This window comes from Ambystoma mexicanum, chromosome 4q, assembly GCF_040938575.1.
Source record: "Ambystoma mexicanum isolate Mex_15411 chromosome 4q, UKY_AmexF1_1, whole genome shotgun sequence".
NCBI classification, from domain to species: domain Eukaryota; kingdom Metazoa; phylum Chordata; class Amphibia; order Caudata; family Ambystomatidae; genus Ambystoma; species Ambystoma mexicanum.
This window is the reverse complement of record NC_090928.1, coordinates 365,035,960-365,059,098: the sequence shown is the minus strand read 5'-3', so window position 1 is coordinate 365,059,098 and position 23,139 is coordinate 365,035,960. Positions and strand designations below refer to the sequence as shown.

Below are 23,139 nucleotides of genomic sequence, written 5' to 3'. Positions count from 1 at the left end.
TACTCACAAAGGTATTTTCCTCGTGCGTTGCTGATCAGTGAATGCAGAAGTTTTATACTGTTCTGCCTCATTTTAACGTTATTCAGACACACATATATATATATATATATTTCATTTTCGTTACACATTTCTTTAATACAGTCGGTTCCAGTACCTTTTCATTACCTAACATTATGTTCACTACATTGTGTGCGTATTGTATGTACATTAGACGTTATACGAGGGATATCTAGGTTATGGCCTACAGAGATTGATGCTCGCCGCTTTGGGTGATTCAAAACATATATGAGTTCAAGTTTCTACATACTATTGAAAAACACTTTTACAAATGGAGGTTACACGTTTGGTCAACATCTTTCTCCGTGGTTATAGCAGCATTAGTCCAGACCTGGAGGGATATCATATAACGTTACATTTTTATGGTTCGTTCACATTTTAAACAGAGGTAGTTCATTAACACCAATACTTGAACTATTTTCTACCTTCTTCAGATAGTGATGCTTCAGCTTTTTTCCCCGTTGCCCCGGCCTTGCGGTCTGGGTCATACGGGGTGCAATATCACATTGTTACTAATATAATGTTGCCGTGTTGGCATCTCGGGTTTAGCTCATCTCCGACTTTCTCATGGGAACGCGCTCGCAGCGGACCTGCCAGGGCTGCTGAGGCGGCAGAGATGCATGAAAGGCCCTCCAAAGGTGGGGGCCTCGTTACAGTGTGCTGAACTCACACCATGTTTGCTGTGCACGATGGCGTCTAGGCCTAACTTAAGTTTCGGTAAATGCAAAGACAGGGTGCGTGTGGGCAATGTCGTCGGCGGGTGAACCCCCCTCCACCTGGGCCCGGGTGGCATGAGGGTGCTCCCACCGAGCCATGGTCCTCACCTGGGGAGGGAGCTGTAGGTGAGGAGGGCCTCGTGGCCATTCCTCCCCTACATTTCCCCCCTTTCGTTACTTAAAGTAACGAATTTCTTTAGCTCTTCTAATCTTCTACATTCTTGTTCTTCTAACACTGCACCATCCCATGCAGGGGTTCCTTTTATAGGCATCCATGCTCTGCACACCCCCCTTAAGCTCTCACCTCTCCTAGCATACTCGTCTGGTGTACATGTCAAATATATACAGTCGCCGGTCTCTTCCAGATCTACCCAGACCTCCTCATACCATTCCAGTTCTACGTCTCGTGGTTCTTTAATCGTGGTGTGCCATAGCTTATCTACTATGTACTTGTCACGGCACATAGGCACTAACTGGTACCTGGGGGTGTTGTCTGTTCCTGTCTGCACATGTACTTCTTGTGTTGCTTTAATTGTACCACCGGAGTTGCCCATTGTCACCATCATCATTGCACCGTTAGGGACTGCATTAGCACAACATCGGAGGCCCACCTGGCACAGGCAGAACATCACAAGGATGATCACCACTATTGGTATCAGGAACTTCATTGTCACTCCAAGCCATGAGGGAACCCAGGAGAAGATATTGTCGAACCACGAGCTATCCTCAGCTCCACCTTCCATTTTCATCTTCTCGCCCAGGTTATGTACTGCTTCAATAACGTGGGACAGGGACCCATTTTCTGCGTCTTCAGAAGGTACGAACGTGCAGCATGCACTTCCTATTTTTCGGCAAACACCTCCATCGATTGCTGTTAACAGGTCTAGGACATACCTGTTTTGCATGGTCATTAATCGCAGAGCTCGTAGTTCCACCTTTATTATGTTGAACCCTTCTTCAGTGTCATTGGCCAACTGGATCAGTTCCCACCGTGTGATCTGGAGCCATTTTGCATTTGCTCTTGCTTGGACACTTGATACTAGTGAAGCAAAGAATGTTTCCACGGAGCTGAACAGGCGATACTTGTCTGGGATCTGTGCCAATAAATCAGATGATGCTTGTGATATGTAGTTCGAGGCTCGCTTGTTCCTTGAGAGCTCTTCTCCTTTCCCTCCGGAGGACAGGACATAAAGGTGCGCTTGTGTAGTTGGAGACGCTGCATTCTGGTTCAAGCCTTCGTTCATCGTGTTACTTCTGTCAATATGGCTTTCAGGAATCACCATTAGTGTTGAATGCAAAGTGGCCATTGAGCAGCTACCACTCCATGATTGGGGAAGGTGCAGGTACGCCTTGTTCCCGCATACCCAGTAGGTGTCCATTAGTGCTGCTGTTCCTTTTTTCATATCTGGGATGGTGAGAGTTTTGTTACAGTTCTTGTTCATTCCTATTGCCATTTTTCCTTCTCCCTTGAAACATAGTTTGTTTTGTATTTCACTTTGTAGCTTAAAGGGTTTTTCCATCGCTGTTACCCATGTTAATTTAGGGATGTGTTCTTTCCATATTGGCAAGCACGTTCTTTCCATCCACCGCAACTTTTCCGGTTGAACACCCTTCAGTGCTTCTGCCTTGCACAGCACTTCTTCGTCTTTCCATTTGCTTTCGGAAAACAGTGTCCCTTGTATTGCAAAGAAAGGTTCTTTAAGGCAGATCACTCCAGACGCTTGCGAATAGCACGTTTTGTTGTTCTGTACCATTCTGAAAGAGACATCGTGTGCTTGGAAAGTGTTCTTTATTCTACACAGCGTGAGATGAAGGAGACATTGGGCATCCACAATGGGCAATTCTCGTGGCAACAATACTTTAGGTGTGCCTGATGCATGGGGGATAAGTGAGCAGACATAACAGCTCTCATTGGTTGTTTGTTTAGCTGTTGTGCTCATATCTGCATACCATTTATTTGCTTGGTGAGGGTGTCGTGGGTCTTCCATTTTGTCTAACCCTAGCCCATAATACTCATCATACCCTTTTCCACCAGTCTCTCTTCTCCGCCTACTTTTCTCCCTTCTTCTGTACCTTCTCGTTATAGGAGGTGAAGAACCAGGCCCCCCTTCCTCCCTCCCACCCCCCTTTTCTAATTCTTCATATAGGGACGTGTGTTCTGTCATCATAATCACTTTTCCATCCTCATTAATAAACAAGAGATCTTTGTTTGAAATTGGGGCGGGAGGGATCGTGTGGTTGTTGTATGTTCCAGGTTGGGACATTGTGTCATTATCTACATTTTTGGTTCTCCATTGTGAGAGGACAGCAGTGGGTGGTGTAGTATAGTATCCCCACACAAAGTGTGATCCATCCCAGATCAAGAAATCACCTTCTTTGATACCTACAGTCGGAATTGTTTTCGTTCCAGGAGCAAGGGTGGTGTTGTTCCCCCCTCCCCCCTCGTTCATCTCGGTAGAGATGAACGCTATAATCCAGTGTAACACCAGACAAAACATTGAGATGAAGAACACGATAGCACACATTGATAAACCACATTCAAATGAATATGTTAATCTAGCCACTAACATTTCTCTAAATCTAACATATCTATTAGTTGCAGGCTGCCCATTCGATGCCATGATAAATCCTGTTTGAGACACAAAAGTTCATTAAATACAAACATGTAAGCATTTCCACATTGTAACGTTTCGGTGATAAAATATAGGGTTGGGTGAGGAAGGGGGTTTGTTGACAGACAAGGTAGCTTTCAGTCAATATTATTCGTAACTTACTATATATATATATAAATAATAAAAAAAACATGACATTTTTAAAAACAACAATAATAAAAAACATCTTAAATAGTACAGGAAGGAAAAAAAAGAACCCCACGCAAAACTTTCAAAAATTGTAAAAAGAAAATTTACATATACATGTGTACATGTTTTAGTCCAGGACATTTGTTGCGCGCTAATTGTGTTCACTGTTCATCTCATGAAGCACACAAAATTCAAATCATTCATTCCGCACAACTTCATCGTCCGCTGTTGCCTGTGCCTCATCCTGCACCTCACTCTCCGCAGCGCTGTAAGCTTTACGTACATCTGTCAAATGCACCCAATATCGCAGGCCCTTAACCTTTACTGCTGTAGGCGTGCAAAACACTACCTCATAGGGGCCATGGAAGCGTGGTGCGTTCCACCTCCGCACAAAACTTCTAACATATATAAGGTCCCCAGGCATTAGCTGTAGTGGTTTTTCAGGCAAACCGTTTGGTTCAGTCGCGTTCCCCTCCTCTCTTGTCGAGGGGGGGGCTAGTTGCTTTGAAATTACGCGCGCTGCCCGTGTCAATTTTCGCAGGTATTCTGTGAACTCCTCCCCCAATATGGCTGCGCTTCTGTGTGCATCAGAACGCTCACGGAGAGGCGAATGCGCTGTGTGCATTCTTCTTCCCGTGACGATCTCGTGCGGGGACAAATGGTGATCCTTACTTGGCTGGTTTCGTAGCTCAAACAAGGCCAAAGGCAGGCAGTACATCCAAGTCTTTTTAAGGGAAAAACAAAGTTTTGATAATCTGCTTTTTAACAGGCCGTTTATCTTTTCTACGACGCCATTACTTTGAGGATGATAAATCGAACATAATTTGTGCTTTATTCCCAATAATGTAGTCACTTCTTTAAAGAGTTCATTAACAAAATGCGTCCCGTTATCTGAGCGAATAACGTCGCAAATTCCCCAGCGCGGAAACACTTCCCGCACTAGGAACTTCGCGGCGCCCTTCGCGTCAGGGCGGGCACAAGGGCCTGCCTCCACCCACCTCGAAAATGGACATACAACCACAATCATGTATCGAGCCCCGTTACACCTTTCTCCCATGTCTACATAATCAATGTGGAGCTCTCTGAATGGGCCACTTGGTTTTGGTATCGTACCCCTTAGTGTACGCAATGTCATACCTGAGTTGTAAATTTGACATGTCGTGCATTCTAGAGCTAACCTTGTGACGTGTTCCTGGAGGCAAGGTGTAAACCAATCTTCTTGTATCTCTGCCATTATGTGTTTCTTTGTGTTGTGTGCAGGAAAGTGTAGTTGTTGAAATGCTATTTCTAACAGCGTGATTGGCATTACCACTTTTCCTGAACTCTCTTGTCGCCACAATAAATCAGTCGGTGATTTGCTGCATCCTCTCTTAGTCCACAGCAATTTTTCCTCTGCACTAGCTCCCTCTTGCAGCTCTATTATCTCCTGTGTGGACATCATGTTGTATCCTGTGGGGACTTCTTGGCTTGCTGTGTGGTGCAACATGTACTCTCCTATTTCACCTTTTTGTAGATATGAAGCTGCTTTGGCAGCGGCGTCTGCTGCCGCGTTCCCCAAAGATACAAAATCTGTATTGGTGGTATGAGCTTGACATTTTACGATGGCCACTGCCGTGGGGTCTTGCAGGGCCTCAATCAGTTCTTTCAATGATTCTGCATGCTGGACTGGCGTTCCGTCTGCTCGTCGGAACCCTCTCCGCCCCCACCGGGCCAACCCGCCGTGAACTGTTGTTGTCATGTATGCTGAGTCTGTATATATGGTCACTGCGCACCCCTTGGCGGCATGCAATGCTTCTATTAGCGCTATTAGTTCTGCTGCTTGCGCTGAATAGTGTGATGGGAGGCGGTGTTGTACTAGTATCTCATATTCATCTTCCTCTAATCATACCACTGCCATACCCACATGCTTTTCTCCTGTCTCCATGTCTATTGATGCTGACCCGTCCACAAAATACACCTCACCCTCGGTCAGGGCATTTTCAAAAATCACTTGATCCTTACTTTCGTCACCTGTGTACGTGGCGCAGTTGTGGTTTTGCATGTCCTCTATGGTGCATGCCTCTGTGATGAATGTGGCTGGGTTCACTGTTTTACATCTTACTATATGGATGTTAGCGCTGGACAGTATTATCTCATATGCTGTGGCGCGTTGTGTTGTCAATGTGCTCTTTGTTCGCTCTAATATTGCAAAAAGTGAGTGTTCCACGAACAGTGTCACCGGGCAGCCCATTACTATCGTGGCACTTTTTTCAATTGCGAACGCGGCTGCAGCTAGGGATTGCTCGCACGCGAAATGACCTTGCATTACTGCGTCTAGGGTGCCGCTGTAGTAAGCTAGTGGTTTGTGCCCTAAGGATGTTTTCTGTGTCAGTACTGCTGTCATCAATGTTCCTTTGCAGTGTGAAAATAAGAAGAACTCGCGCCCATAATCTGGGTTTGCTAGTACTGGAGCGCTTGATATCAGCTCTTTTAGTGAGTTAAATGCTGTGTTCGTCACCTCTGTCCATTCTATGTGTTTGTGTTCTTGTTGTGCTTCTTTCAGTGCCTGTAGCAGGGGCCTTGTGTACGCCGCATAGTCCAATATCCATGCTCGGCAATAGTTACACATACCCAGAAATTTCTGCATCTCTTTTACTGTTTTGGGCTCCCCAATTGTTCTAATCGCCTGTGCCCTGTCTGGTATAATTCGCTTGCCATCCTTTGATATCAACTGACCCAAGTATAGGACCTCCGTCAGACAGTATTGTAACTTCCCCTTGTCCACCTTGTACCCCTTATTTGCCAATAATGTCAAGAGTGTTATCGAGTCCTGTCTGCATTCTTCCTCAGCCTGTGCACAAACCAATAAATCATCAACGTACTGAATCACTGTGCTTTCTACAGACAAATTCCCCAGATCTTCATGTAGTACCCTGTTAAATATGCTTGGGCTCTCGCAATATCCTTGTGGTAGTCTGCAGTGTTCGAACCTCCTTCCTCCCAATGTAAATGCTGTCAAGTACCTGCTCTCTTCTGCCAAGGGAATCGAAAAGAATGCATTTTTTAAGTCAATTACTGTGAAGTGTGATGCTATTTTTGGAATGTTGCACAGTATTGTCGCCGGGTTCGGGACTAAAGGGAACTCCTTCATTACCACATCGTTCAATGGGCGTAAATCTTGTATCATCCTCCATGAACCCCCCTTCGCTTTTTTGATTGGGTAAATGCATGTGTTGCATGGGGAGTTTGAGGGCACTATTATACCCTGTGCTAGCAGTGCTTCTATTGTCTCTCTGATCCCTTCTTCTGCTTCTCGCGACAGTGGATATTGTTTCACCCGGGGTAGTATTGCTCCTTGTTTTACTTTTATCACCACAGGCTGAACTTCATGTAGCAACCCTACATCGTGGGGGCCATTAGTCCATAAGTTAGCGGGTACTGAACTCATGTCTTCATCAAAAAATGTATGCGGTGCTCCTACTACCGCCATTAGTTCAACTTTAGTTTGTCTGGCTGTAACTACGATGTCGCAGGGCATTGCCAGTTCCATCACTACTTCACCATCTCCCTCAGTGTCAGAAAATAGCTCCTCGTCCGAGAGCTCTCTCAGGGGGGATATTTGCATTTGTACACAATACTGTCCGCCACTCACACCCTTCCATGTCAATACCAATCACGCATATTCTGTTTGCTGATACATGTATTGCATGCAAATCCAATGATAGTACTTCCCCAAGAGCAGTGTCAGGGCTTGCTATGGGACGAAAAAGGAATTCTGCTGGTATTCTCCACTCCACCCTTTTTAGTTCTGGTACTATGAGAGCCAATGTTCTCATGCCTTCAACAAACATCTCCTCATTTCTTGGTACCCCTCTGATCTCTTTTATTGTTGTGTGGCCGTGTATTACTGCTAATATACGGAGGGGGCATATGCCTGGCGTTGAACATACGATGCCGCTCCCTGTGAATGATATGGTCATGTTTAGTTTGCTCAAGAGATCTCTCCCCAGTAAGTTGATGGGAGAGTTTTCATAGTACAGTAAGGGTGCTTTCACTGTTTTACCCCCCACTGTCACATCCAATACCTCTGTGTAAGGAACTTCAATTACAGCCCCAGAGAACCCCTGCGTCTCTAACGTTCTATTAGATAACGGGAACCGGCCCTCTCTAATGCATGATTTCTCCGCTCCCGAATCCACCATGAATATGAATTGCTTGTCTCCTATCTGCGCTCCTATCAATGGTTCCTCTGATGCATTGTGGGTCGTAGACAGTACTGGACACGCAAGTGCTCTCTGTGGGCTGTCCTATGCGGGGTGTCTCATTGCCCCCCCTTGATCGAAAATATTCCCCGAAACTACTGACACTCCACTGTAAGGTGCGGGGGCTGGTGCCCCATTAGCTCCTGTGGCGAAAGTATTACCAGGCGTGTAGTGCACATTGTCATTATTCTGTGGGCTGGTTTGTGTTCGGTATTGATGTCCGTGTAGTTGTGCGTTACTCCTTTGTACTACATTGTCTGGTTGCTGGTATTGTCCCATGGGGAGGCCGTAGGGGCTTCCTGGATGGGGGTGTCCGTACTGTTCTATCTCTTGGAAACCGTTGTTTTGTCTGCTCCTACATTCCCTTGAGTAATGCCCCCATCTCCCACAATTCCAACAGCTCCCCTGTGGACCTCTGGGACCCTGCCACCCATTTCCTCCCATTCCTCCATACCCTTGTCCTCCTCTTCGCCCCCTGTACCCACCTCTTCCTCCTCTTGGGGCCCACTCTTGCCACGTTGGACCTCCGTTCTGCTCCTGCTCTGTCCACTGTCGTTGCCCTTGTCCTGCCCAATTCGCTGCTATTCTTCCTTGTATTGCTATTTGCCCCTCCTCTCCTTCCTCTCCCTCCCGTATGAGTGGGAGTCCCGCTACCGCTGCTGCGACCTTCACCAATTTTGATTGCACCAACTTCGCCTCGTCCGCCAACCTTTTCTGTGCTACTTCCCTCTCTCTTTCTTTGATCCTTTTACAATGGTGTACTATTATGCTTTGGATCTCCGGCCAGCCTTTTGCCTCAACACCTGCTATTTTATCTAGTGCCTTTTGCACTTCCTTTGGGAGCCCTCTTTTAATGATGAAGTAAAATAGAGACGTGGATTGGTGCCAGGGCGTACCCGTTTCCGCTCTCCACATCTCCTGCACCCGGAGAATGTAATCCATAGCGTCCTCCCCATCATTCATGGTACATTGCATTACTGACTGCAGATCAGGGGTATCTGGGAAAGTTTCCCGCAGTGCGTCCCACACCCTTGCTCGCACGGTGTTAAAAGAAGCCCCATCATGGCGATCACACTCCAAAGTTACAGCTGGAAAACCCGCTTTAGCCCACACTCTGTCTGCCTGATCCCCTACTGAGGACACTAGTAGGCTTTTCACATCGCCTACTGCCAGCGGTATACCCGCGGTATGTTTTTCAAATGCATATATCCACTTGCTTGCCCCTCCTGACAGCTGTGGTAGTAATTTCATTAAGTTAGCCTTGTCCATCTGAGCCCACGGTATATAGTTCGGCCTCCCACCTCCCCTGTGGAGTAATGGTAGTTGTAATTTCCCTTTTGCCGTTGCAGCTTCCTTTTCCTTAGTCACTGCTGACTCTAATGACGCCATCTTCCCCACCCTATTTCTTAGTCGTCCTATCCATTCATCCTCTATAGTCCCCAGTGAACATGCCCCATCTAGCTCCTCGCCTTCTCCTCCTACTGCCATGCTCAATCTATCACTCTCATCCCCCCCTCCTCTGACATCACATAACAAATCCTCTCTGATCCCTCTCTCTCTCGAGACATCACCAATGCTTCCTTCTGCTGTCCCTACTTCTATTATCCTGGTCGGTTCTTCCTCAATTCTGAACAGTATTTCCCCCTTTTTCCATCCTTCCTCAATTTGTCTACTTTCGCTCGACGCTCTAGACGTGCGTCCAGATTGTGTGGGGGCGCACGCTGTGCGTTCACATATGTCTTTTATTCTTGAGAGCTCATCTCGTGCCACTGTAAGCCTCGACTCTAAGTCACTCGTTAACTTCTCTATGTCCACTCTCTGTGTGCCTCCCTGGGTGTGCTCTCTAGTGTTTTCGTATGGTGGGGGTGCAGTTGGTCTTTGTGGCGTGCTGGTTGAAGGGGGAGGCACATAAATCGGGTCGCTATATCCTGTTGCAGGGGCTGGTTTAGGTAATATTGGGTACAACATAACCACTTCCGCAGGCTGTTCTGTACTTAACTGTTCCTTTTCCTCTCGCGGGATCATTAGTGGATTGTCTGTGGTGGAGGGTAAATCAATATTTGGAGCTGGAGCTTTGGGTGGGGGTACTTCCTCAAACAATCTCCAAAGATCTAATATCTCCTTCCTGTTCTGCCATTTTTTTCCCTTATACTTAAGGCGAATACATGTACATACCATATCAAGAACGCTTTTGTCAAAAGACCCTCCTTCTGGCCAAATCTGGGGCAACCCCTCCCCTTTCAATTCTGTTAACCATTGATCATGATATTTATTTATGCGTTCAGCATATCCCGGCAAGCTCTTGCAAATGTGTGACAAGGGAGTTTCAGCCCCCATCCTTTAAATCGCTAGCGCTACCTTGTTCGCTTTCGTTACCTTTTATTAGCTGTAAATATGCGTATGTATTCCTTTATGGCACAGACAAGAGCGGACCTCTTAAAATTATCACCCACCGTTATTCACTGCACAAATCTCTTCTCACTCACCATATCTCATCTCCTTCCCATTCCCAGGCACTCTTATGTGATCTCACTTGTAATTGATCAAGTACTGGTTATGGCCACACTCTCTGACACCACCTCGCGGCCACCCGTTCGTCTCTCACACTCGTACGGTGCGCGCACCCTTCACAATGCTTTCCACTCACACTCTTTGTCTTTCTCCTCCCTTTCCTCCCTAACCAGCTGTCCCTGTTTTCCTGCTAAGGTTACTGTGTTCACGTCTGTACGTACCACTACTGAGTCCCCGCTTTTTAAGATGTTCTAACTTCTTTATACCCTTCTCATTTTCGCCCCCTACCCCGTGGAAATGGAAAAACAAGAAATAGAGAGAGAGAGCACAATCACTAAAAAATATTCCCGGTGTCTCCTTTTGCTAGACACCAATAACTTATTTCTCACTTCTTCATATATTCCCAGTACTAGTCTAGATAGCACTATGCGGCGCCGCCTTCCACCCCCTCTCGGAGCTAGGTTTCCGTCACTTCTACCACGTCACTTATTTCTTACTCCTAATGGCCATATGCAAAAGAAAGAATAAAGAAAATTTCAAGACCCGTCTGTAGTAGACCCCCGATATTTTTCTCCTCTACCTGTCCCCGTTCTGTTATTCCCAATTCCCTTTCTTTTCCCCTTGACGATCACTCGCACTCGGTACTCACGTGCCCGTCTTGAACCGATACTCTCCGAAACTGGGTCCGTCCAGGCGGCGTCACCGGTAACTCAACGGTCAGCCCCTGGCTCCGGCGAGCGGCACTCAAAGGGGATTTTTTTCCAATCGGGATCCCGTACCCTTTCTCATTGAGTGCGCACTTCTTATTGTGCCGGTCGCCGTTGGCGGGCGGCCTCCCGGAGACGGCTCACCGTGCGTATCCCTTCTCGACCGGAGATTCTCGTGCCACAAGGGGGTCGTTTAAGAAGGAGTTAGGAAAAATAGTTTGGAGATATCACGCTATCGGGGTCACCACTGAAAGGAAGCGCCCCCAATTCAGCACGATCCTCCCCGCAATGAGAGACAATAAGGGACTCTCCCGTAGTGGGAATAAGACCAAGACAGAGTGCGGGTGAGCGTAAGTGGGAGTTTATCCAAGGATAAGGCATGCAAAGAACTCTGCAACCTACGAGAGCGCTCTGCCTGACAATAGCAAAGACAGGCGTATTTCTAATACAAAAAACGTCATCAACACCTAAACACTATAGGGGGCACAAGTCAATTGGGATTGGGTGGTGTCGACTAACTATAAGTGTTGCTGGCGCGGGGTTGGTCTTGGCGGGACGACGTCACTGGTCAGCCTCGTGGGTTGGGTTGGGCCTGGCAGGCCGGCTTGAGGTCATCCATGCGGTGTTGATGTGCTGGGGCAGCCTGTGACAATAACGAATACCTTTCCTGTCTCATTTGCCCTAGGCCATGCACACTACAGTTATTCAGAAAATGACATTTACGTTCATTAATAAATCGCTTCACTAGCTTATCTTATAAAATAAACACAACACATGAGGAATGCACCTCGTGAGAGGTCTGGTGGTTGTTGGTTGGGGTGAGATTTACCTGAGTCTTATTGACCGGTATTTTAGGTCACGGGACGGGGCTCTGGGACCTGGGCCGAGTGATACATGTCTGTCTGCTGCGTTAGAAGTTATTATATAGATGGGTCTCTGTGTCTTGTCCCAATGATGGGGGTCGTCCTTACACGGGGTCAGGATTCTTGGGGGGGTTCGTGGGGATTTATGAGAGGGTGCTGGTAGATCAGTGGGTTCATCCGTGGGTTTATTACCGTGCTGTAAATAACACAGGTGGCGGGCTGTGGCCTTGGTTGCGGCGCCGGGGCCTCTGACTCTCTGAAGTAACGCCAGCTTGGTTGGGGGAGGTGAGGGAGCGCAGCACAAGTCTTAGCTTTTTTATCTGGCAGGCTTGGTGGGGTGGGAGAGGGAATGACCTTGCATATACTCACAAAGGTATTTTCCTCGTGCGTTGCTGATCAGTGAATGCAGAAGTTTTATACTGTTCTGCCTCATTTTAACGTTATTCAGACACACATATATATATATATATATATTTCATTTTCGTTACACATTTCTTTAATACAGTCGGTTCCAGTACCTTTTCATTACCTAACATTATGTTCACTACATTGTGTGCGTATTGTATGTACATTAGACGTTATACGAGGGATATCTAGGTTATGGCCTACAGAGATTGATGCTCGCCGCTTTGGGTGATTCAAAACATATATGAGTTCAAGTTTCTACATACTATTGAAAAACACTTTTACAAATGGAGGTTACACGTTTGGTCAACATCTTTCTCCGTGGTTATAGCAGCATTAGTCCAGACCTGGAGGGATATCATATAACGTTACATTTTTATGGTTCGTTCACATTTTAAACAGAGGTAGTTCATTAACACCAATACTTGAACTATTTTCTACCTTCTTCAGATAGTGATGCTTCAGCTTTTTTCCCCGTTGCCCCGGCCTTGCGGTCTGGGTCATACGGGGTGCAATATCACATTGTTACTAATATAATGTTGCCGTGTTGGCATCTCGGGTTTAGCTCATCTCCGACTTTCTCATGGGAACGCGCTCGCAGCGGACCTGCCAGGGCTGCTGAGGCGGCAGAGATGCATGAAAGGCCCTCCAAAGGTGGGGGCCTCGTTACAGTGTGCTGAACTCACACCATGTTTGCTGTGCACGATGGCGTCTAGGCCTAACTTAAGTTTCGGTAAATGCAAAGACAGGGTGCGTGTGGGCAATGTCGTCGGCGGGTGAACCCCCCTCCACCTGGGCCCGGGTGGCATGAGGGTGCTCCCACCGAGCCATGGTCCTCACCTGGGGAGGGAGCTGTAGGTGAGGAGGGCCTCGTGGCCATTCCTCCCCTACATCCCCCCGGACTCCCAGTTTGCAGATCTTCCAGCATCTCGGGTCCATCTTAAAAGTGATGCACTCCATTTGGTGTTCCTCTCCCTGGCACTTTGGTTCCAGCAGCAGAAGTGGAAGTGCAGCCAGCTTTGAGAGGATGTCCAAATGAGTTCACTTTAAAGTTGATTGGTCCCTCCAACTCAAGGGGAGAAGTCGTCCTTGCAGGGCTTCCATAGTCTAAACGAATTTGGAGCTTCAGCACAGCAGCAGGGCTTCACTGGGCAAACCAGCGGTCCAGGAGTTGCAGCAGGCGTCTCTTCCATGTTCTTCTTCGGATTCCTTCGTCCAGTGGTCGACTCTGCCTTCCCAGCCAAAAATCCTCGCCTTTTATGCAAGTTTCTCCCATTCATTCCAGCCTTGAATGTCCTTGCTGGACAGCCAGCCGGCCAATCACCTTTGGGTGCATTGCTGTAACCAAGGGGATTAAGCACAGGGAGTTTCAGCCACCTCCCTCATTTCCTGCCCCTGCCAGACATACTGGAGCCAGAGGCTGCCTTCACTTGTGAATCCTGCCAAAGACAAAACTAACAAAGGGACCACATCTGGTTTGGCGTGCAGAGTAAATCTCAAACTTTTCCAACAAGAAATGGCGAAAAAAGAAGACCGGGCCATTTTGACAAAATGGTCACCCACGTGGGTGCGTTTCTGCAGCTGCGAATGCAGCCTGCGGTAAAAACACACAATGGTAGTGTTAGGCGAAGTTTGTATGCAGCACCCTTAGGGTGCACTACAACAGCTCTGACTACAGGTAATGGGAAACCCAACCTTTGGTATAAGCTTGTACTGCACAGTTTGGTAGCATGTTGAGCAGCCAGGCTTATCTCAAGAGGGTCCAATGTGAGGTATAGTAGAGTTACACAGAGATTCACAGTGACAAGTATTCAAATAAACACTTACACCCCAGGTTTCTTGAATAAACAATTATTAATTTATCAGTCAGTTATAATAAGCCTTCTTCAGAATGGAGCAATATAAAAAGCAACACACAAATACACTTCAATACTATACACCCCGACTGTTTAAATCAGTAAAGACCCTTTTGGGATGGCCCACAGACACAACCTACACCCTCGGGTGACTTCAATAGCTAGGGTGCTGGGGACATTAATATCTTACTGTTTGCACTTAGAATACTGGTAAAAGGAAAAGGTTATTAGAACAAATGAGACCACAAATATTCTTAAGCAGGCAAATACTTTTGGATCCCCTAAGCAGAGTCATTCGGTATAACCGGCTAAATCAATGGGCAAAAGTCTTATATGGGCTGAAGCACTTCTGGTAGGTAAGTAGAAAAGTCTTTGCACAATGTTTCAGAAGTCTTTGAAGAAAAGAAGAATCAAATGTAGGGCCACAAGCTGATTCTACTTGTGAGTAGTAGAAGATGCAAGCAACTGTACAATGAGAGGTAAATTATGTCAGACTTTACAGTACCTTTGTATTAAAGAAAAAGTGCAGCAGATGACTTATGTTCCTGTGCAGCTCTGCAGATCTCGCTGTTCCTGGGCCTCAGTCGTGGGGACAAGAGGGAGGACTTTTGGGGACTCCTGCTCTGCAATTGTACGTTCACCGCTCGCAACCGGCAATCTTTCAAACAAGTGGCTTTTCAGTGTTTCAGCTCCTCAGGTCTACCGCAAATAGCTATACTGCGGTTTCTGACTGTCGAGATGAACTTTCCTTGCTTCTGGGTCCCGCACTCTGTTGAGGGGGCTCAGGCTCAGTCAGTCCTTCTTCCTGGGAGTCATGAGGAGCTTCCTGGAGCTCTTGGCCAACTTAAAAGCAACGCACACAATCTGGTGTTCCTCTCCCTGGCTATTCGCTTTCCAGCAGCAACTCTGTGGAAATGCGACCAGCTCCAAGAGAATGTGCAGGTGGCTTTCTTTGGAATTGATTGGTCCCACCAACTCAAGGGGAGAAGTCGTCCTTGCAGGGGCTTCTCTGTCGATACACATTTGGAGTTTCAGCACAGCAGTAGGGCTTCACCGGGCAAACCAACGGTCCAGGAGTTGCAGCAGACGTCCTCTTTAAGCTCTTCTTCAGTTCCTTTGTCCAGTGGTCGACTCTGCCTTCCAAGCCAAAAGCCTCGCCCTTTATTCAGTTCTCTCCCATTCATTCCAGCCTAGCTGTCAGTCACACAGCAGGGTGGCTGTCCTTGGCGGACAGTCAGACGGCCAATCATCGCAGAGTGCATTTGGGTCTCCTAGGAGACTAAGCACTGGGAGTGTTGGGCTTCTCCCTCACTTCCTGCCCGCTCCAGACACCCTGAAGCCAGAGGCGGGCTTCACTCGTGAATCCCGCCAAAGGCAAAGAGAACAATGGGACCGAACCTGGTTTGGTGCGCAGCGTAACTCTCAAGAAGGACCTTTCCACAAAGAAATGGCAAAAAAAGAAGACCGGGGCCATTTTGACAAAAATGGCACCCTTGGGTGCTTTACTGCAGCTGCGAACACAGCCCGCGTTAAGTGCACACCACAGTAGTTAAAACGAAACCACTGCCACCAGCCATTCATTGAGGAAAGGGTAACATAAAATGTTACATGAGAATCTAGACAAAGGGGATACTAGGTAACCCCTCCAGCACCCTATTGTAAGATAGTGTGTGCTTGGTCTAGAAAGTTACAAATGTAAGTAAAGTCCATTTCACTTTACTGCTCTAGGAGACCGTAGTTTATCCCAGAGAAGGTATTTAAACGTTTGGGAAATTTGAAAAGACTTCCATGTGTCACTGCACTGAAGGTGCTGTGTGACAAAATATAAAAGATGATGCCTATGGAGTTTCAGACTCCACAACCAAAAGAAACAGTGTTCAAAAATCACATTAAAATACATGAGAGAGTGGGGAAGAAAGGGTCTTGCTCTCTCCAGATTATAAAAATCAAGTCCTCAGAATCCAGCATAGTTTCTAGGGGTCTCTAAGGTGGAGTTAATTGGCACATTTCTGAGGATTCTCCCTAACAGGTAGTAAAATGTAAACCACAGCCACCAGCCATTAATTGTAGAAAGGGTAACATAAATGTTACATGAGATACTAAGTAACCCCTCCAGCACCCTATGGTAAGATAGCTGTGCTGGGTCTAGAAAGTTAAAAAATGTAAGTAAAGTCAATATCACTTCACTGCTCTTGGAAACTGTAGTTTCACCAAGATAAGGTATTTAACCCTTTGGGAAATCTGAGACTTCTCTGCCACTGCACTGAAGGTGCTGTGTGTCACAATGCAAAGATGATGCCTATGGAGTTTGTCAGACACCAAAGTCACAAGAAACACAGAGACCAAATCACAAAATAATACACGAGAGAGTGGGGAAAAAGGGGCTCACTCTCTACAGGATTAAAATGAAAGTCCTAAAGTACTGCAAAAGAGCTGGGGGTCTCTGAGGTTGAAGGGAATTAGCACAGAAATTAGACTTCTCCCTAACAAGGGAAAGTAAGAAGAAAGGACAAACACTAAAGTGACTAAGAATACAGGGGCCATTTTGGTAAAATGGGCACCCATGGATGCCTTTACTGGGGCTGTGGAAACCGCCTGTGGTAAAGGTGCACCGAATCAATAAAAAGGTTCACTGCCACCAGCCACATTTAAGTTAAGTTTGTCCTGGTAACATAAATGAGAATGGGGATATATGGTATCTCCCCGGCACTCCACATAGCCTGGGGGATGGGTGCAGTGGTCTCACCTAAGAAAATGTAAAAGAGATCCAAAGATCCTTTCTACCCTTGGGAACTGTAGTTCTCACAAGGATAGCCAGAGAAAGTTAAAGGGGGAGCCCCTAGGCTACGCAGCAACAATAGGCACTTATTGCCAAAAGGTTGTCAAAGAGGATAACTTTTAAAAAGACACCATGGAGAGTCTTAAAAATGACACCCATAAAAATATTAAAAAGATGCTGCGAGTGTGGAAAAAAAAGTTCCCACTCAGAGGTATAAGGAAAAATAATCCACCAGTAAAAGCAAAAAGATCTGGGGTTGACACAGGTCAGGAATATTTATCATTAATATGAAAATCTTACCTTACAGCATCGATGGGTTGATTAGTTCTAATTCTAGTCTCCATCGTGAGTATCTTTAAATCATTCTTACTCTCCAGGAAAACCTCCTAGGAAAAAGGAACATTCTTTGATTTTCGGACCTAGTTAACAGCCCATCTAAAGCTTATTTTTTGCTTCAAATTTAAATAAAATATACAAACAGCTGTTAAATAACACTGAGGCTGTTTGCATGGTTAATTGGTTAAAATAAAAATTCAAAAGTGAAATAGGCATTTTTTTAAGCTTTGTGTGTAAAATCTTTTGGAATCCTGCAAAATAGACCAATATGCTACTGTGCATGGAAGTCACTAGAGTGGCTTGTTACCTTATTTTTCAGATGGTGCTCTCCGAGCTACTGCCTGCTATCAATAGACTATTGGAAAAGGTTGCCAATGAGCCTGAAGCTGTCTTAAAGGATGAAGCTCTCCTTTTGCATCTCCTCTTGGGCAAGTACAACCAGCATTCTGCAGCGCTCCTGTGCAAGGATCCGCACAGTCTGGACACGTTTGTGAAAGCGCTTCATGCAAGTACAGCACTTCAAGGGACGCCTACTTTCCAAATTACTGCCCTGGGTCAGGTAAGAAATTTTGAATGCTGTTTTTATGTTTACTTCCAGCATGGCAAATGAGGTTTTGAAAAGTGATTCTAAATATAAGAAAAGAGATTCTAGTCTGAATGAACTGCAGTTTTTGAAAACTTGTTTTTTTACTGCATATTGTTGGGTTGCTGACTGCTGAGAGTTTAATCATTGGTGTGTCCTGGAAAGTGACAATTTACATTACTGAAAGTGGAGGGGGATGGATAGCAATATAGTTCTCCAGCATGGAGGTCTAGCATTGATTCTTATGCACATGAATATTCCCTGTCGTTAGGACGGTAATCCTTGGTAAAAGAAAAACAGTTTCACTTTCACTTACAAACTGTATTTCTCCTCTAAACCAATCACTGTACTCTGGGTCATACTGCCCCCAGCCAATGACAGTCCTCTCCCTAAACACCACCTCTAGCAGCCAGCTTCAGTTTTTTTCTGCACATTCAAGTGTTGGGAGTCATCGAGTTTTGCTCCGTTTTTCCACAGAAAAAGTTTCTATTTTTGTCTAAAAGAGCCTGTGTGCTCTTCTCTCCATCTGCCGACAGTGGAGATCAGTTTGTGGGTGAATTTCAGCGCCCCTCAAGGGCAGGGATTGTCTAAGTTTCCAGAAGGCCATAGGGCCTACTCCGTACCTCCATCCATGATGAAGGAAGGAAGGTCCCTTTTCTAGCTCTGCACCAGATGCAGACTATGGAACGTGTTTGTGGAGGAGAAACGCCTTCAATGCCTCTACTGCCTTCACCCGAACCACAAAGGAGAGTGCGAGATATGCCTCACCTTCTCCAAGAAAACAATGAAGGATCGACACAGTAGACTGGTGGTGTGGCTAAATGCCAAGGCCTCTGCCCCGTGCCCCAAGCAGGGTCATGCCTCACCTAGAACCGGCCGGTCCGGCGAGCGTGCTTCTTAGTCCTTTGAGGGGGCCCAAGACAAGGCCAAGCACTGCGTGTCCGGTTACGTCTGGGTAGCCCCGCAAGCGGGTGCCTCGATGGACATGGCACAATCAATGTCACCATCTGCCTCCATCGCCAGCCAGCGATCAAGCTCCTCAGAGGAAAGTGACCAACGGGAGAAGCCAGAGAAGCCCAGGACGGAGGAAAAGGCGGTCGACCTGCCCAAGAAGGACCAGGCGGCGCAGAAGAAATCTTCATCAACGATTGAGCTGGTGGCGGCTGCTCTCTCAAGGGACAAAGGGTCTGACCCAGTGAAGGTAGCCCCTACTGCGCCCAGGGTGTATCTGCCTCTGAGGCGGGAGGCCTCAGCTGGGGTGGTGGCAAAGCCTGGTGGCACGCCGGAGAAGAGGATGCCGTCTCTGAACCCGGCCCGACCCGTCAGGGTGCAAAAAGGGAGGCGATGAAGTCCCAGAGCAACCATAGGCTGTGCCCCAGGCCATGGAAGTTTCATCCAGGGATGATGACCTGGAGTCTCTGCACACGGTCCATGAGATGTGGAGGAGGATGAAGGCAGCAACAGCGACGAAGGGCCTAGTGTTCCGACCACGCCAGCTCAGCCGAGAGATGTATCCATGGACATCCTTTCGACCCTACACAGGCTGGTGTCAGAAATCCAGAAGAGGATGCCGCAGGCCCCGGCCCCTGCAGCCCCGGATCAGCCCCCAGCTAAAAAGGAAGCGCCATCCGACGCCCCAGTATCAACCTCCACATCTGATGCCCTCCCCTCCTGCCCCCCCCAGGGGGACATGGGTATGGACACAGCCACTACAGGGAGTGACACAGGCACTGCGACGACGGACGACGACTTATCGCCATGGCGAGGGGATCTCCGCAACCGAGTGCGCACACACCAGATGAGGGGTCGTTTCATTCCATGGTCGCCAAAGCTTCCAAACTTTTCCAGCTTGCGCCTGAGGAAACCAAGGAAGAGGGTTTTCTATACCAGAGGCATGAGGCCAAGAGGAAAACCATCACGGCAGTACCCCTTCTGGACGACGTGTGGGAGAAAGGCCTGGCCCTCTTGAAGAATCCTGGCCAAGTGGGATAGACTGGAGAAAAAGTACCGGGTGCCGTAGTCAGCTCCCAGGTGTCTGTAGTAGTAACCTTCGCCGGACTTTGTGATTTCTGTGACCACGAGGATGAAATTGTCAAACACTTCCTAGTTATCTTTAGTCTCTCCGGACAGCGAGGGGAAGAAGTTGGAGGAAGGTTATTTACGCCGCAGCGTTGACTATAAAGGTGGCCAATGCACTCGCGATCCTGGCCAGGTACGACTGGGAACTGTGGTACAAGTTGGATGCGCTTCTGGAGTTCCTGCCCGACAAGAGGATGTCGGGCAGGATTTCTGGCAGATGGGGTACGGTGTCTTCCTCAGCCGTTGAGGCTGGCTGAAGGCCACACATTTCTGCCAGGAGGTCCAGACGAGGGTATTGGACATGCCCTTTCACAGAGATAACCTCTCTGGGAAGGCCGTTGACGAGTCCTTGAAGGCCATCAAGGCGGATGCAGAGACTGCTCGTGCCCTGGTCGGTCTCCAGCAACACTGCTCTTCCTTTCGTGCCTCCAGAGGAAAGTCGGAAAGATCGACGAAAGGTTTCTCCTCGTTGCACCGTCGGCCCTCCCGATCCATGACCCAGGAGGCCTACAGAGGCCGCTCCAACGCCTACAGTGGAGGTGTTCAGCACCGTGGTCGCCCTCAAGGCAGAACACCGGCGCTGAAGCAGGACTGAACCAAGACGTTGGGCCCCCACACATGCACCCCGGTGGGAGGCTGGCTGACGGGATTAGTCGGTGAGTGGGAGAAGATCTCCACCGGGAGATGGGTGCTGGACGCTCTAGCCCACAGACATACCCTGGAGTTTCACCACAAGTGTCCGCAGATCCCTCCGGTGGCCCGGCAGGAGATGCACATCCCGCTGTAACGCTCACCTGGTATCCACGGGGACGTCAATCAGCCTGTTCTGACCTCTTACGACCTCGAACCCTTCCCTGGAGGCTATTCGACTGGAGACTGGGCCTGAAACACAGGATTGGTAGAGTATAACTCCCTATTGTCTCTGTGTGCTTGAACCCCTTCTTCCCCGGGGTCCAACCCTTCCCTTTGATCCAAAGCTCACCTTGTTTTCTTGGATAGTGTGCTCTCCATCCTGCTTTCAGCGCAGTGGCACGTTGATTGATGCAGGCTCGTTGCTGCCTAGTTACTTCACTGGCAAGAGTAAGTATAATGAGTCTTTTGAACAGTTCTCTAACTTCGTTCCTTTCCTTCCTTAGATGATGGCCGGCGTCCGGGGATGGTGGCGTGCTGTTGAGATGAGTAGCGCTGAAGGTGAGTGAGAGCGCGATGCACCCCTTTCGTATTTGTGCTGAACGGAGTTCTTTTTCTGTGTCTTTTAGGTGCTGCAACGTTTTCAGTGTGGATGCCGGTTATGAAGAACAAATGCAGTGAGTAAGCGCGGTATGCGGCACCTCTAGATGTTTCCACGCTAACCTGGAGTGTCTTTTTCCCCCTCTTGCAGATGGATGAGAAGTTCCGGAGACAGAGTTCCCCCAGAGCGGCTGTGATTCAGGTAAGGGTTTGAAGCTCGTACAGTATTTAAAAAATAAGCAAATATTTGCAGAATGCTTACTAATGCCTTTTTTCTGTTCTTTTCCCTTTTCCTTAGGAAGCGGCGTGCCGGGATGGGAATGACACCGCCGAAGATGCCCGCAGAACAGAAGGAGCGATGAATGATGGGCAGAAGCGCTGCAAGGTAAGGCTGTTCCTAACGGTGTTCTTGTTCTTGCAGGAACTGAGCGCAGAAGAAAGATGCAGGCCTACTGGAGACCGACCCGAACACAGCAAGTGTCACGCTGCAGGTGCAGAAAACACAAAGCATGTTTCTCAGCCTGGGCGTGGCTTATAGTCTCTGGGTATCCCAGGTGTCTCTGGGCTGAACCACACCCAAAAGACTAGACTGTACATGCATTTCTGGAAACCGAAATATGTGGGGGCATCCATCTTGTCCCCATCAATGCACTACAAGTCCAATTCCCAATGTTATCCTATGGGAGTGAGTGAGTCTGGTGCCACAAGCGCCAAGTCTGACTCCAAGTGGGTCTTTGGAGGGATGGAGAGGCCCTTGAGGGCCATGTAGGTGATCGTGGCCTGGCTCCACCCTGACATCTTGGAGGGCTGGAGACATGAGGGACAGGAATCATGACACCCGCAACTCTTGGCAGAGGTATGGGCCATGCTGCGAAAGGGGGCGATAGAGCTGGTTCCACAACAACTCTCGGCCTCTGGATTGTAATCCAGGTACATTTTAGTCAAAATGAAAACCGGGGGAATGGTGGCCCATTCTGGACCTGCAACTTCTGAACATGTACCTCAAGTGTCAAAAGTTTAGGATGGTCACGTTGCAGCGCGTGCTCGGCCAACTGGAAGGAGAATTCTTGATGTCGCTGGACCTGGAGGACGCCTACTTCTAAATCCCCATTCACAGTAAGCACCGAAGTTCCTACGCTTGTAGTGCATGGACGGCATACGGGGCGACCGTTCAGCTGCTGATGGATGTGAGGTTCTCCATCAATTATCTGAAGTCCTGCTTGACACCCTTGCAGACTGCACTGTTCCTAGGAGCCACACTCAACACAGTGTCCTGCCTAGCTTTGCCTTCAGAGGAGAGAGTAGCGGCCATGCTGGGGAAAGTGCAACGGCTGTTGCCACTGAAGACCGCCACAGTGTGGACCATCAAGTCGCTGCTCAGTATGATGTCGTCTTGCATCTACCTTATCTGGAGTTCCTGGACGCTCGCTGTATGCAGGTGTCCGGAAGTTTCGCGGACAAGATCCCTCTCGGCGAGGAGTTCAGTCGGGTGTTAAGGTGGTGTGGCATGCACTCCAACATCGCCTGGCGAACAGGGTTTCAAAACCCCCGTACCAGGAGACGATCACCACGGACGCTTTCCTGGAGGGCTGGGGACCCCACACCAGACGTCTGCATGCCAGAGGCCTGTGGCTGCCGGAGGAATCCTAGCCGCTTAGCAAACCTATCTAAAACACTGTGATTATCTCCCAATGCTGCACTCTCAAATCTAGCTGTGTTTAGGATTGTACTTAATTGCTCTGTTAGGCGTAGGCCTCTCTCCCCCTATATAGGAATCTCAAATCTAGCTGTGTTTAGGATTGTACTCGATTGCTCTCTCCCACTATACAGGAATCTTAAATCTAGCTGTGTTTAGGATTGTTCTCAACTGTTCCAATTTACTCTCAAATCTAGCGGTGTGTAGGATTGTACTCAGCTGTTCTGTTAGGTGTGGGCCCCTGTCCCACCATAGAGTACGTTCCTATGTGACTAAACA

General features: G+C 47.9%; 1 protein-coding gene across 2 annotated transcripts in view; it reads left to right on the top strand.

The window, feature by feature from the left end:
• Window positions 1-23,139, top strand: part of HEATR1 (HEAT repeat containing 1) — a 1,158,897-nt gene that overhangs the window by 571,271 nt on the left and 564,487 nt on the right. For both annotated transcript variants that reach the window (XM_069607931.1, XM_069607932.1), the window contains exon 23: window positions 17,592-17,831. In XM_069607931.1, the coding sequence (XP_069464032.1) occupies window positions 17,592-17,831 (240 nt within the window). The remainder of the gene's footprint in view (window positions 1-17,591; window positions 17,832-23,139) is intronic.